This window comes from Cuculus canorus, chromosome 1, assembly GCF_017976375.1.
Source record: "Cuculus canorus isolate bCucCan1 chromosome 1, bCucCan1.pri, whole genome shotgun sequence".
NCBI lineage: Eukaryota > Metazoa > Chordata > Aves > Cuculiformes > Cuculidae > Cuculus > Cuculus canorus.
Genome location: NC_071401.1, coordinates 25229723 through 25245886, shown reverse-complemented (window position 1 = coordinate 25245886; position 16164 = coordinate 25229723). Strand labels below are relative to the sequence as shown.

At 35.3% G+C, this 16164-nt stretch overlaps 1 protein-coding gene across 12 annotated transcripts in view; it reads right to left on the bottom strand.

The window, feature by feature from the left end:
* The window catches only part of NBEA (neurobeachin), a 498960-nt gene that overhangs the window by 93956 nt on the left and 388840 nt on the right, over positions 1-16164 (bottom strand). For all 12 annotated transcript variants that reach the window (XM_054056357.1, XM_054056365.1, XM_054056384.1 and 9 more), the window contains 2 exons: positions 4844-4961; positions 3866-3968 (listed from right to left, as the gene is read on the bottom strand). In XM_054056357.1, the coding sequence (XP_053912332.1) occupies positions 3866-3968; positions 4844-4961 (221 nt within the window). The remainder of the gene's footprint in view (positions 1-3865; positions 3969-4843; positions 4962-16164) is intronic.

Here is a 16164-nt window from a genome sequence, read left to right as displayed (position 1 = left end):
ATCTATAAACTGTCAAGTGCTGGACTTTGCATTTGAATGCCCAATTTGAGTGAACTCCATAGAAAATCAAAATATAATGAAAAAGCTCCTTATTTACTTTATATATAATGTTTGTAAGATTCGCAGCTATTTCAGCAGAGACTGGAAAAAATTATGCACAATAAATTGGTTCCACACCTGCTTGTTTCAGTTAACACAGGAAGACCCACTGTTTTGTGTTTTGCTAAATCCACCCAACTTTGATCAAAACATTTTTCTCCTTCAATATGCCATCACCAATATGAAGATGTATGAATGAATGCACTTCCTTTGCTTCTACAGAACCATGAAATACCTACTCGAAATGGAAACTGCAGAAGACCCTCTGATGTACAAGGGAATGATCCAATTTTTCAAGTTTTATATGCTTTCAATATGTTTAGACAAATCTGTTTAAACACTTTGTGGCATTTTATTGAGGGAAGGGATGTTATAAATCCTGCATGTGGAGCACAACCCACCCCCTTTCACAATCACTTTTAATTTAGTTATCTACAATACACTCTCATACATAGAATCTTTAAGTATCTTGTCAAAAATGTAGTACCTGCCTGATGTTTTGTGTTGTGTTGCTCGTGTTCGGAAGAAAGAAAAAGGCTTAGGAAAACCACTGGCTTCTGACAAAAAACTTGTCAATATTTACTTTAAATCAAAGCTCTGAAAAGGATTTTATACTTTGATGACATCAAATCTTAGTTTTCCTACTCTTCTGCCTTCCCTAAATCTAACCTCTACCATCAGCTACATTGAAATCTAGAAATCCATCACCAAGCTACTGATGTGGAATATGTGGCAGCGCTGAGAAGATGCTGAATATAGTTACTGTACCAGCCAAAATACATGTTTTTCTTTCAGCAAAAAGTATGTAATTTGCATTTCTTGGGTTTTATAGCTTGAGTCATTATTTTATCTAATGCATTAATAGCCCAAGGAATTTTAGTGGAAGGTGCTAGCACATGTTTAGTGGTGAAGAATGATACTGTATGTTTTCCCAATTCTTTGATCTATGTATGCTTACAAAACTGTCAGGCAGCTCACAGTTGGTTTCTGAGCTGCGATGTTGCCCTCAATAAAAATACTCCAGTAAATTACACCTGAGGTGTTAGAACCCTAAAAAGAGGTCTGCTAATAGTGTTGTAAAAGTGTGGATATTACACTACCTGTGTAGAATCATGCGGAGCTGCAGAATTAAGTTAAATAAAAGGCACAATACTGCCTGCCCAGTTGTATCATATGGCAAGGTCATAAGGAAACTACAATCAATGCAACATGTTTCAGGAACACTGAAAATGCATTTATCAAAGACAGATGAATTTGATTACCAAATCAGACTGAACTCTTCAACATATGACTGATTTTAAGGATGCAATTACTTCTTCGTAACATTAAACTCAGGCTTGAATGCTCTGTTGAATCAAAGCATTAGACAGGCTGTTGGGAAAGGTAGCAAAGAGGCAAGCTGAAGACTTCCTCAGAACACCAGGTCTGTAACAGTCTTGGGAAGAGATACCAGTTCGCATGCTTCTAATCCTTTGTGCCATTAGAAGACCATAAATACTGCTTTTTCCTTCTATTTCCTTCCATCTTTGTTAATCATAGGATTTCTCAATGAAAACAGAAATGCACTTAAAAGCCACACACTTCATTAAATGTCATTTACTCCTTCAGAATGTTTCTATCTTAACTTGCAATTCTTTCTGATAATGTAATGAATTTTAGATGAAAGCTTAATCAGAGTAGTATTGGGGAGAAAATATTACTTATAAAACTAAAAGAACCAGGAGGATCTGCTTTTGTTAAAACTATTTCAAAATACAGCTTAATCTGGAAAATTGGTCATAAGAAAGCAAAAATATTTTACTCAGTGTAGCAGCTTCTTTTGGTTGTTCAGCATGATTTCTCATCATGTTAGTTATACAAATAAGCATAATTTTAAAAATTAGCATTCCACAGCCAACGTATTAATAGGAAGAGAAACTATATTCTAACATTAACAAAACACTAACTACAGAGCAGTTATAGAGGCAGATATTTCCCCCAGTTACTCTGCTGCAATCCTACCGAAGACAATAAGGGTAAGTAGAGAGAAAATAAGTAAAAACCATGATTACAAGGTCTTTATTGTGCATAAATCATAACATGATTACACAAAAAGAAGAGGGAAAAACAACTTCACTACCATATGCCAGATTTATTCTGAAGGCTAACAAGCCCATTTTCAATTCAAATTGAATTTTAATCAAAAAGGTATGGAAATAACTGTATATCATATTGAAGCTGAAACTTTTCTAAATAATTATATATCAACAAACTTTTTCAGACAATTATTCACTGAATAATGCACAAAGGATATGAATTTCAAAAGTAAAAAAATGTCACCATAGATATGAAATTCTGATTGAGAAATTTGCATTTTGTTTGTTCTAGAACATGTGGCCATTTTTATTTGAGAAACTTTACCTTTAGAGACAGCAATTCCCTTAATTTGAGAATTTGGAAGAGCAATGCAAATATTAACAAGATGCACCTTCCAAAGAAATGCCCCAACTTCCCCTTGATCTCAGTGAAAACTTGAGAAATTTGGCAGTTTGCCTAAGAACTTGAGCACATTCAGGAGATCAAGCTTTAAGCATCACAAGACTCTTGAGTTTAAGACAGGGAATGATGTTCAGCTGGGAACAAAATAGTTCCCCAGTCCTACAAATGCTTTAACATTTCAGTAGACTTCTACACTCTGCACTGGGATAAAACAAGGACAAAACAAAGTTTGTAGGAAAGAAATTAAAGAAAGAGAAAGACAAATCCCAGACATTGCAGTGATTATTAAGTCATTGGCTTTTGGCCAAGTCAAGCCAAAAGGGGATCTGAACCGAAAACATCATATTTTGTGAATTTCCTGCTGTTTCCTCACTCCATAATGTTTATTTATTATTCTTGCATTTTGACCAGAAATTAATCCTGAACCTAAACATTTTTCAGCAAGTTTCTACTGATACATCCCCCAAAAACAATTTTAGGTCTGAACAGATTATTCTAAACAAAATTTAAAAATGGAAGCAGGAAATTCCCACCTCCTAACTCAATGAAGTACATATGAAGATCATCTTACCAATCACTGAAATTGTTTATAGTGTAGGATCTGACAATTCCCATCCTTACTTCTGACTATAGTCTGATTTGATATTAACTTTGATGAGAGAATAAAAATTGTACTTGTCTATAGTAGGTGAAAAACTCCAGAGCTAAACCTTAGTTGGCCCTTTCCTAAATATATATCCTCCTTAACTTTGGAAACAGAAGGAAAATAGTGCTTTATAGCAACAAATGGAAGAAATCTGGAAATTTAAAAATAGTCACTATGCTCAAGAACAATGAAGTAAAACCCACACACATTCAGATAAAAAGCAAGCGAGAGGATATCTATTATAAAATAAAAGTTTTCATTCAGCAAATATAAAGCCTATTTAAGCTTAGTTCCACATCCTGCACAACAACAGCAAGGATGAACGTTTGTCTGCATGTTTACAAAATCTGACTGAAACCCAGACTTTGAAGTGAAAAGGTATATCGTTTTTTTCTGGTCCTTCACTGGAAGCTACTTATTTCCTATAATGATTTAAAAAAATCTAATTTACTACACTTCAGATTCCATTCCATAATAACAGATCATATAGTAAGTAAACGGTATTGTTTCTCAAACTGTCCTTAAGAAAGAGAAAACCTAGAGTTTCATGACAGAAATAATGTTCTAGTATTGACACGTTTAACAATATGATTTGTATAACATACTAAACACAAAATATACAAACTATTGTAATTAAATTACCTGGCTTGTGGCAAACCATAGCTGGTTCCTACTCCAACACGTGGTAAGCTGTACACAACTTTTTTCACTGTTGCTTGGTCAGGAAAATTAAACATAACAGAAGCTAAAAGAAGAGAAAATACAGACTGTTAAAAAAAATGCATAAGTCCAATTCTGCACTTGCATATATTTTTAAAATACTTTTCATTTTTTGTTCGGGAAGAGAAGTCAGTTCCACTTCTACACTCCTCTAAAGCCAAGTCAGACCAGACACTCCCATCAAACGTCATACCTATGTAGCATTAGCTTGTGAACATTTTGCACTAACTCTTCCATTTTGCAGAAGACCCGAGTTAGGCTCACTTCAGAGGAACCACAGTTTATCATTAGCCCATAAAACCTCTTATCAGGCAGTGAAAATGTTCAGTAGTTGGCATGGCATGGCATGGCATTCAGTCTTCTAACACACAAGACCGGACATCGTTTCATTCCCTCTCCAGTTGAAATCAAAACATACATCAGAACTCCTCAGGGCAAAAAAGGGCCGACACACTTCACCAACCACTGAACTCTAATTCAGAGTAGCACATACAGAAAACTAAGTGGATCCATTTATTGATCTGGTCCTTTTTACTTTAACTCAGTTTGTAATTAGAGAAGGAAATATCCTTTTAGATATTTCATTAAATTATTTACAGAAAATGGGGAAGAGGGGTAACATCATAGAAAAAACAAATTTCCTATCAAACATTTGAAGAATGTACCAGTTGCTATGATCCCTTTTTATAAATAAATCTCACCACTGCATGGAAAGCAATGAGATTGATTTATGTGATTGCTTTTAACAAGAAATGCAATGAATACATGCAAGAGTAACCATTATTGAACACAGAACTAAGCACTTCTCAAAGGAAGCACAGTTTAAATTCTGAGAGTACTAAATAACACATAAAATATCTACTAGCACATTTTAATACAATGAGATAAACAAAGACATACTTCTGTTTGCCATAAACACTTCCAAAGCTGTGTTCTGGAGAAGATAACGTCTTGAAAAAACAGCCCGAATCTCACTAAACATCCATTTTCCATGAAGACCTTCTGTATAGGCGAGGACCTTTAAAGAAAGTCAAGGAGACAGTTATTAGCAGGAATTTTTCATTAAAATATAGCAGAAGAACATAGTACATTTTACCCACCAATGAAGTACATTTAAGTTAATCACATCTCTAACACTTAAAAACTGAGTTAAAATACACACTTAAATGTTCTTTAAAAAAAAAGCAATGAAGTATAGCTGTTAGAAGAATATCAGTAAGTAACATAACCTGATACTCTGAAGATGTATTTCTCATAAGTCACATAAACTTATTTATCCTCAAAAGAAACCAAACTCTTCCAGCAAGCACAGGGTAATGGACAGAGTTGGAATTATGCTTCGCAGTATTTCCTTCCAACAGTATGCGCGACACAGTCAGTTACGTATCAGATAACACATTTACTTCTGATGCGATTTTATGGAAAGTACAAGCAAAGAAATATAACATGCTATTGACATCCATTCCAAGGCCATAAATTAGAACTTCCACCATTCCTTTAATAAATACAGAAATTAGGAAGAACAATATGTCAACACAAGTATTTTTCTAAAGTTAAGTTAATTTAATATCCCAAACTATGGAAAAAACCTAACAATTTTTATTTCTGCATTTTAAAATAAATGTGAAAATATTTTGAAATAAAGTAGTTAAAATTAGCATTGCTTTTCTGATTTGTCATCTTCTCAATTTAAAGTATAGGCCTAAGAATAGGTATTAATACCTAGAAAATCTTTTTCACTCTTCTTTCCCTGTTCTGGATGTTCAGCAAAACAGACAAAAGAAACACCATTTCATTAGGTATCAGCTTTATTTACACATCTCATTTATGTGTTATCATTCCAGCAGTATCATGCATTGTAGAACAACTCTTTTCCAATCCTTTTCACCAGCTGGAAGGCTGCCCTCAGCCCTCCACCTCTGCCCATAGCTGAGACCCTGACACTTCATCCTAAGAGGAGTCAGTCATCCACAACGGGGACCATCACCTCACTACACCCAGACCTCGTTTCCCAGGCTCTACAGACTGTGCCTTCCCCTAGGTTGAAGTTACTAAAAGAGTGCAGCCCTAGTGAAACAAAGAAACATAATGAACACCTTCACTAAAGAAAAATGCAAAAGGAAAGTTTCAGACTGGAGAGATTGAATTTCTCTGTTCTCCATTAGGTACGGAGAAACCGTGGGTATACCAGCTTGCAGTGCTTTATGCACTCAGTTGAGATCTTTGCTTTCTGCAGTCACGACCTCCCCCACCTTCTGAATTGGTGAATGTTAGGGAGATCATATGATGCTGCTGTCGATGATCTTTCATGCTTGAGGTAATGGAAATTGTATTCCTTCATTTTTTTCACTGAGGCAGCTTCAAGTCAGTAACATGTCTTCATATATAAAAAAACTAACTTAGGATTGTACTCTTTGTGTTAAAAGAGCTCCATGGGGTTTTTTTTGTTAATTTTTTCTCTATAACTTCTTTCTCATAACCATGATGAGTTTATTTCAGAAGCCACGGTAACGGCAGCAACAAACTGAATATGCTTCAGCATGCTAAAGGGCATTGATACGTTAGTTCTGTCCTCGATGGAAACTGGAGAGAAGAACACAGTCAGCCTCCTGTGCTGTCCACATGGGAAGAAGTTACAGAAAAGACTTATGAGCAGCACTGTGGCTGATGGTACTGTTTCAGTCACCTCAGCTCTCCACACTAACTAAACACAGCCTTGAAGAAGGGAAGGGGCTTCATTTCTGTGGAGGTCTCACAGACACACACAAGAGACTATATGCTCCCTCCATTCAGTCACAGGCCAGCTGCAGGAATTACTACCTCATATGCTAAACTCTCGCAATAGTAAATTAACCCTCGTGTTAAAAATCTGCACCTCATTTTTACTTTGAACTCTATTGACTTCAGCTGCTAGTCACTAGATCTCGTGACACCTTTGTCTGTGAGATTAGAGAGTCTTCTAGGATCGGATAGCTTTTCCTTGTGTCAGTAATTACAGACTGTGATCCAGTTACTGCTTAGCTTTCTCTTTGATAAGCTAAATAAACCAAAATTTCCTTCAGTCTTTCATTGAGATCAGATGCTAGGATACAGATGGTATTGTGTATGTGAAATTCAGATGGTTAGGAACAATGACTGTGAAGATTCCAACACCTCCTCATTGGAATGTATTTTACTGCTATCAGATAAAAAAATTTTGTAAAAACACAGGTTCTTAAGATACAGAGAGGAATCAGAGAGGAAAATGCTCAAGTTTAAAAAGCTGAAAAATGAGAACAGACTCCCAGAGAGAGAAGTTTGAACTATATATAGCTGTAAGCACATCTACAGCAGCCAGCAGATCTGTCAGGGAACTAATTCCTTGCCATGCTTCGGGAATTCCCTTTTTGTTTCAAAAACATTTCTATTTTTCCTATTTTTTTAAAAGAAAAAAGTTTAATACTGACTATATCCTATGTATTAACATTTTAGATGATTCACAGTAACAGATTTACTATGTCTTGATATTCACCACAGCTTAGTTATTATAGATCAACCCTAAAAGCACATTCTATACTGATCGTACACTAGCTGGCTTTTTATTCCTACTCTTTTCACTCAAGTATAAAGCAATTATAACTTCATAGAGGTGCATTCATCCCACTATGGAATGAATGACTTAAGATAGCACTCCAGTAAACTATTAGAAAGGATAGGAAATCAGAATAAAGGAAGGAGTCTATAATTCAATTACTATCCTCAATTACACTTTTCTTAACTGTCTGTTAGTCCTACAAATATCAGATTATCATGTTGATATCAAATCATCTCAATTATTTCAGTAACTCTGTTGTATTGTTTTCCTGTCCGAGATACACTAAGCATTTTTGTCATCCTCTGTAACATTGATCTGACACTGTTTCCAAGTGAAGCTTTAAACCTTCCATTCTTAAATATCTATAATTATTAGGTATCTACAGTTTACAGTAGAAATTGCTGATGTCATTCCAGGATTTTTTCCTGTTGTTTTTATAAGAGCCAAAATAATGTAATTTCATTTTTCTACAGATTTTTTTTTTCAGAGTCTAAAAAGGATCCTCAGACTCATGCTTTCTGAATAAAATGGTCATTTCCTGAAATTAAATGTCATTCCTGTAATTGTGGTACTGAAGATACTTTTTCATTTTATAAAGACAGTTTCATCCAGTGCTTAAGTGTACCTTATACTTCTTTAACCTGGACACTGCTGTTTTATTTAAAACAAAAAGAAAAGAGCTCTGGCACGTCCTTAATCTAGACATTAAAATTCCATCTATCTGTTAGATGGTTCTGTTACCTGGTAATATGGGGTATTGTCTCTGTCTTGTGGCACTTACTGCATTTTGCTTTACCTCTGGATACACAAGAAACTTCAAAGAATTCATCCTTTCTTCTCCTTAGAAGTTTACCCCTCCTACTTCTTCAACTTTAATATTTAACATTTTAAAAAAGTATTTGCTTTGCATTTGAACAGGTTTGTCTTGACTAAGGTCTAATGGGATGCTTTTGCATCCTGGTAGACCAGCCCAAAGCAACCCTTTATTTTTTTCATTTGATTCAAAAGTTTAAAGACATATGCTTGAAGACACTGTATTGTATATTCACAATCTGCCTCTACTGCAGTCCAATAACGCTAATAATATTTTCCAAGTCTATTTTCCAGTGTTTTAAGTGTTCTGAATGATGTGCCCAATGCTACAATTTTCAACAAACTCAGCAAGTCTTCCTTAACGTTGGCAATTACAGTTACAACAATTTTATTGAGGCACTAACTATATACTATACCTTGTTTGTCTTTTTTTTTTAACCAAGTTTGCCAAGTCGTATTTCTTTCAATATAAAATAAGCCCTTTTCATCCCCATATACAGTGGTTCTGTAGTTTGAATAAGAGTTTTGTTTCTCTTTCATTCTTCATTCACTATCACCAACTTTTGGAAGACAGACTACCTGCAAGAGCCAACTATGAGTCTATGTCACGCGTCCCAACCTCGAACAAAAGACAGGAAGAACAAATCTTGGTTTATTTCAGTTACACTGCAATCACTACACCTATGGTAACAAAATGAACGAAAGTAAAATAGCCTTTGTATTCCAAGTTTCCTGGTCAAGAGCCTGCATATGGCTTCTCATGACAGACTTTTCTGTGAATCCATTTGCCAAGGAGAGAAACTCTCTGAAGTGCCTTGTCCATCCTTGTCAAATGAATATTTAAAATTCCCTAAGGCTGGGAAAAGTGTTTTTTTACAATAAAATTCTGTTGTAAACTTAAAAGAAGATATATTTTTGTTAGTCTGACACTACCTTCCTGAAAAATAATCAAACACAGGTGTGATGGGCATGCAAAACAACTATGATCCGATTGTATCTTTTGCCTTCCTATTTTTTGTTAGAAACTGTATCTCCTGCTTTCTGTATAGAGTGAGCTAAAAGATCTATTACTAAAAAGCTCAAATCTAAATTTGAGGTCACCTCATTTCTTTTGTATGTGAATAGGCAGGAGGGGGAAAAAAAGATGCCAAGAAGGGGAAGAAAGAAGAAAATATTGTGGGAAAAAACTACTATCCTTTATAGTTATATTTGAAATAGCAAGCAATACTATGCTTCAGTCACGAAGCAGCAGCTGATTTCATATTAATTGTTTTCTAACAGCCTGGTAAACAGAAAATTCATAGAACTCATCTGGTATATTCCCTAGATCAGTGCCTTACAGTATGTTTCCAATTTTGCAACATCAGCACTTAAAGATGCCTGCCAATAAAACATTGAGTACTTCAAAAAAAGAAAATAGTCAATAGATATTTCATCTAGATATTTCATGTAGAGCCAGCTACAAAAGTGTCCTTATGCACCTGACCTAAATATACAATTGGTATTAATAAAATAGCTTAACATCACTGTATGCTTTTAGAGGTTACAAACGCATCAAAGCAATTACTGAAAGTCATTCTCTCCTGTCAAGGACTTGGATTTCCCTTTTTCAAGTGTTTGCTAGCATCGCCATTTGCTTCAAGGAAATTCTGAATGCAGATCATCATAAGTTAAAAAACAAACGGCTCGCGTGCGCAAACTTCCTTCTCCAGAACATCTTACAACCTGGAGCTCGCTACAAGTACGTGGCAGACTGCATGATTGCTTCATGTATTCTAAATCCAGATTGAAATGACAGACATTAATGGCATGGAACCAGACTCTTAGAGCTTACAAAGTACCATACTGAGTAAGCAGTATATAATTTCAAAATGTTTGATGAAGAACTGAATAAGATCAACTTTCAGATTTAGCAGGAAAGATACTCATGCACTGTAACAAGTGTCATATATCATGGTAAGATGTGTAAACATATAAAGAAAAAAGAATTATTACAAAATTTCAAAATCAAATAGGTCCAAATAATGAAACCTCTTGTATTCTGCTTTTCTGAAATGGGAAACTAAGAATGTAAATAGACAGGCAGAACAATTTAAATTAATTTAATATCCTAGTGTTTCACTGACTTCTTACTATTTTCTTTTTTTGTACATTTAAACCACTTTAAGACCCTATCTGCCTCAATTCTGATAGTCACATAGAGTAAACACTTCTAAAATCTTATCAAAATACTGCTATAATTTTTCCTTTGCACACTTTGGTCTAGTGAGGCATTCTTAATTTATCTTTACATTAAAGTCTCCTTTCCCCTTCCTTATGACATGCTACTGTGTAAAATGTTCTTTATTTGTAAGCCTTAAAAGCTTTCTTCCAAGTCACTCGTGTGATTCTATGGTCTGCAGGATGAGCTGCGTATTATGCACCATTATAATTTCTCCATTCACATTAGTTTTAAAAATCTTTTTTAGAACTTTAAAAAAAAAAGATAAATATTGGCTGCTTCATTTTTCTCCTCCTCTTCAGGGAACCAAAATATGCAGATATTATTTTTGTGGTTTTGGGCTTTACTCCCTTGCCAAATTTTTTCAGCTTATACTTCTACTTCCAATTTTTTTTTTAAGCTTTCAAGAGGCCCCTTTTCTTGAAACATGAGGTTCTGCTCACCCCCAACCTTTTCTAAATTTGATTTCTCTGGTCAGCATACTGCTTCGGTATCCATTAAAACAATGCCCATACAGCTGACAGTAACTGACGTTTTTATTCCCACATTCATTTTCAGTCATCTGAAAAATTATTTAAAGTTGGGCCATTTTCAGGCCATTTTCCTCTTTTCATTGGTAAAACAGTTTTGCATGTTATGATTTTGTGTTCAAGGAAAGTAATGGAAAGGATATGGGTATTTCTTGAGAAGCAGCCACAGTATGGTTATTAGAGTGAAAAAAAACCCCCTGCTCCTAGATACTGAAACACTGCTGCTAAACGTTAACATATAGATCAAAATAATCCACAGAGAATACCTTGGATATTCTAAATGCATTATTTCTAACTCCCCTGCTTTTGTGAAACACCAATGCGTAGTTCTACATATAAGGATAATGGCCACTAACATGGGAAAATATTGCCTTTGCAAAAACAGATTTCTGAATAATAATTTATTTTTATCATTCATTTTATGGGTGTTACACATCTGCATACCTTTGCATGGTTTTCTTTCTATGCAATATTCAAGCAGAGTGTCAATTTAGGCAACTCCTGGAATGCCAGCTGTAGACTGAAGTTCTTGGGAAGAATAGTATCAGGAAGAGGTAGCAGATCCAGATATCAGCAGTTAATAAGAGGTAGGCAGAGGCCTTTTAAGTCTCTACTTCCATACTAAATTCCAACAATTACTGTTCTAAGCAGAAGTTTCAGCTGATCTAAGAATTCTGAAAGTGGGAATAAAGCTGATGGTGCCAGCTGGGGCAACAGTGCACAGAAGCTAAATATATTCCAGTGCCATACAAGGCCATGTTACAGCACAGTCCAACTCAAATAACAGAGGATGAGGGAACAAATATTGGGGTAAAATGCAAAGCAGACAAGATCAGCTAGTTCTAGATAGCAACAGGATTGAAGCAGATTGTGACTGCTTCCTCACAAGTTTTCTGATGATTTTGTGTTGACTGGCAAAAATGGGATGTCAGATGCAAATCTAGTGAGAAATCTTAACAGAACTGATGTTTCCATTTTTACTTTACATCTCATGCTTAAAGATTAATCCAAATGGGCCGGTAGTGATCTCAGTACTTATAATCAGACTGCTCTGAGCAATTCTGCCTCAGCACCACATTCAGTGAAATGCAATCACATTTTTTCAAGTAGAACAGCACAAATTACATTTTCACAGTTGAGTGGGCAAGCCAAAAAAGACATAAAGTTTATACAATCTGAGAGAAAACACAGAACTTTTTTTTCCAGGATTAAAAATGGAGAACATGTTTTTCAGTGAACTGCTTCATCCTGGATGTCCTTAATAAAAGAAAAGCAATGGAAAGAAGACCTGTAATATTCACAAATCCAAGGAGAAGACAGCGTTGATAAATGCTTGAAACCAAAGTTGCACATTTGTTCACTGAATAGTCACTCGACAGAAAAATGTACTTTTATTAAACTTAAAATACTGGTGAATTTCACAGAATCTGCGAGAGTTTTAGTTGAATAAAGTTACAGGACTAGATTCAAACTCCAGTGTGTAAACAAACAAGTTCTCTGTTGCCTGAAGCGAGAAGTTGGGATAGGCCTTCAGATTCCAGTCCCTTCTATCTCATAGGCATGTGAACCCAAATTACATCCTTCGCCAACAGTGTTGTCTGAAAGAAAAGCTTGCTAATGCTGGAAGTCAGTTTGCGTGGAACTTAGGGTGGAATCAGGGCTACTCTACATTATGTCAACTTCTAACGATGCCAAAGAGTACCTAAACTGTATGTGAATATGGTAAATATACACCAAAATATCTCAAAATTCCTAATATATTTTCATACCTACTGATTCTTTATTAACCATTTAAGATGAGTTTAGGGCGAGTTTCTTTTACACTGCCCGAGAAGACAAGAAATTACAGCACTGTGAAAAACCTAATCCACAGTTCCAATAGAAACCAAAATTTTGCTATGCTTTTTATTATTATATATAGAACATTGTCTCCTCTTACTAAGTCTTTTCAAGGAAAGCATAGCAATGTTTCTTCTGAGAATTTTAAGAGTACTTGCAAACTGCCTGCTGTAGCTGAACAACCATTAAATTAGTTTGCATTTCATTACACTTGTTTTGCTTTAATAATACAGAAAAAGTAACTATGCATTCTATACTTGCTTTAAGGAACACTCTTTTTAATGAGATACAGTAATTAAGCACTGAAAAATAAATTTATACAAAATACAAAGCCTGCAGAAATTAACATGTATTACATCAAATATAAACTGCCTATAGAAACTCCACAAGCAATTTTTATATTTATTTTTATAGCAATAAAATTATATGTAAGTACAACTTTTTTGGGGGGGCCCGGTCCTGTACAGAAAATTCTTGTGAAAACTAGGAGGAATATTAAGAGCCTACTCAGCAGTCTACCAGAAATGGATTCTGGGGCACACATACAGCCTTCTGATGTCTTCAATAGCTTGGGAAAGAAGTGCTATGGCAGATTTAATATGTAGTTCCCTCCTCTTTGGACTTCTAGCCAACTGGAAGGCAAACCTGCATGTCATAAATCTGGGCATACTCACCGGCTTTCCTGTGGTGAACTCTAGCTTCCCAGTATGAAATTATTGCAATACCTGTCAGCATGTAGGGATACTTTGTGTGAATGTGCCTCTGTTTTTGTCCGTGAAAAGCTGCCCCACCACAGAAGGTATTTAGATTTTATGGATTTCTGGGTACTATGCGACTATGAAAAGGAGTGCCAATCCCAATCTGCATGGATTCTTTTATATATCCTCAATTAATTTATTCTTAATATTTGTTTAATTGAGAAAATCATTAATTAAATAGATTTTTACCTCAAGCTTTACAAAGAGATTTGATATTTCCACTTTTTTGAAATAGATTACAACAGCTAGCTATTCAAACTCTCCTACTAATCTAGATTCCTGCCTTTCTTTTATGTGGGTAACTGGCTGATTGCTCCAGTAGACAATAAACCCTATTAACATGTATAGACAGATTATTACCTGTACTGTGATTGGTTCCATTTCTGCTGCCATTAATCTGGATTTGATGCATATCACATTCCCTCTAAAGAATACAAGCACCCTACATAATAATCTAATAGACTCAATTTTGCAAGATGCATTTTTTCTTTGTAGCTGAGTATTCCAAATCCTATTGTTTAGAGTAGAAACTGAGAGTAAAGAGCATCCAGAAAGAAAACTCAGTGTCTTGCAGATTTGCTTTTCTTTCATTGAAAGCCAAGAAAGTCAGCCATGATATTGTTTTTTAAGCAAGGGGGGGAAGGGGGAGATTAAAAGCCAGGATGATGAAACCTGTTAAAATGTGGTTTAGGTCTCTAACACGCAATTCTGTCCAGTGTATACTGAAATACTGGAAAGTGTACAGTGATCCTCAGTTTTATTTTAATATGAAGTTCTTTCATTTTACAAGGTTTTAGTGCGTATGCACATTTGTGAGTGAGTAAGAAAATGGTACAAAAGGATCATATATTTTAATTGAATGAAGCAATGATAAAAAACTTTAATTCAACAGCTCAAAAGTTTGCAGTCATCTAATCTCCCCACTGTGCAAATATGGAGATAAGGCTGCTAATTGTTATTCTAACTGTTATATGATTATTTTTTACTGTTATGTACAAAACCAAAAAAATCCCAGTCATTGGACATGTAGTTATAGAAAGAACCTAGTTTTGCTAGTAAGGGAGTATCCAATAAAATATTTACTCTTCTTCATTTACATCGAAGGAAATTAATGGTGAAATCAAGCTAAAATAAGTCCATACTCAACTTTTTACCACAAGAATGGGTGACTTTTATAGCAGTCTTAGAGAGAAAATCCAACAGATGCCATTTGACTGTTGCAAACTAATCCTCACTCTGCTTCTGTTTCTTTCTATGAACTGCAATGCAAGGTCCAATAGACAGCGTCAGATGCATCTCAGGTCCAGTACATGCTTTTCAAACTTAATCAAGGGAATATAGAAATGTATATAAAAAGATGAAAGTGTCTTTGCCTTTATGGGGGGGGGGGGGGGGAGGGAAGAAGCTGGGGGAAAAAAAGTGAGATGTTTCATAGGGGAAGGTTAAGTCTGATGCTAATGCTTATTTAAAATGGTGACAGTCTGGAGTAGTGAAGCCTTGCTGGGCTGCTTTAATTTCTCCCTGGAATAGCTCTCTCCCAACCTTCGGCAGCACATCAAAGTCTCTGGAGCTCAATTAAAATTGGATTATATTGAAATGCTCTATCTATGGAACTGTGTGCTCACTAACACTTTGCTTTCAGTAATACTCCAGATGACAGTTGCCCATCCCAATTTAAACAGTTGTCATAGAGACCATGGACTAAAGCAGCAGTAACTAACAATACAAAGGAAAGGTAAGTGGTAGGATTTCTGTGAATGAAGGGCTTGGTTTCCAGCCGCAGTGCTCACACTGCAAGCAGCTAAACGCAGAAAACATAAAAGGCTGTAATGCTCTCCATACTCCTAAGCAAAGGGGCAAAGTAAGTGAAATAGCAAACATTTTCCTTTTTTTTCCCAGTAGCTAGAGAAATGTTTTACACAACAGCATACTGTAGCTGCCTAAAATGTCCAGAATCGAGCAATGCTCCCTAAGAAAAACACCATGCAACCCTGGAGTCAAACTACAGTCACCAGTCCGTAAATTAAAGGAGTCAATAGGTTCTTTAGAACTGTGATAGAAAAAATAAGGTATTAAGGGTTTCTTTTTCTTTTCAAAACTACTTTATAAGAGATTCTTCAATTACACATGATGTATAAGTCCTTTGTTACTATGATAAAAATCTAAAGCAAAAGTCTGATACAAACCTGTAAGAAACTCAGAGTTTGAGCCCATTTAGTTAACATTGTGATATTCCATGCTTCTAATGCTTTCAAATGGCTTTATACTGGTTTAAATGATTTTATAATCTAGAATCACAGATTTTTTATGTAATGCATCAAAACCTGACAATACCACGGGAAAATTCTGGCAGCTTCCAAAAAAACCCAAAACAACAAAAAACCTTACATTCCTGGCAGCACCAGAGAGCAATGTATTTAACAGCGTAGATTGCTAGTAATGATACTATTTTCTCATGTAGATGGCATGTTTCTGGCACAATAAAA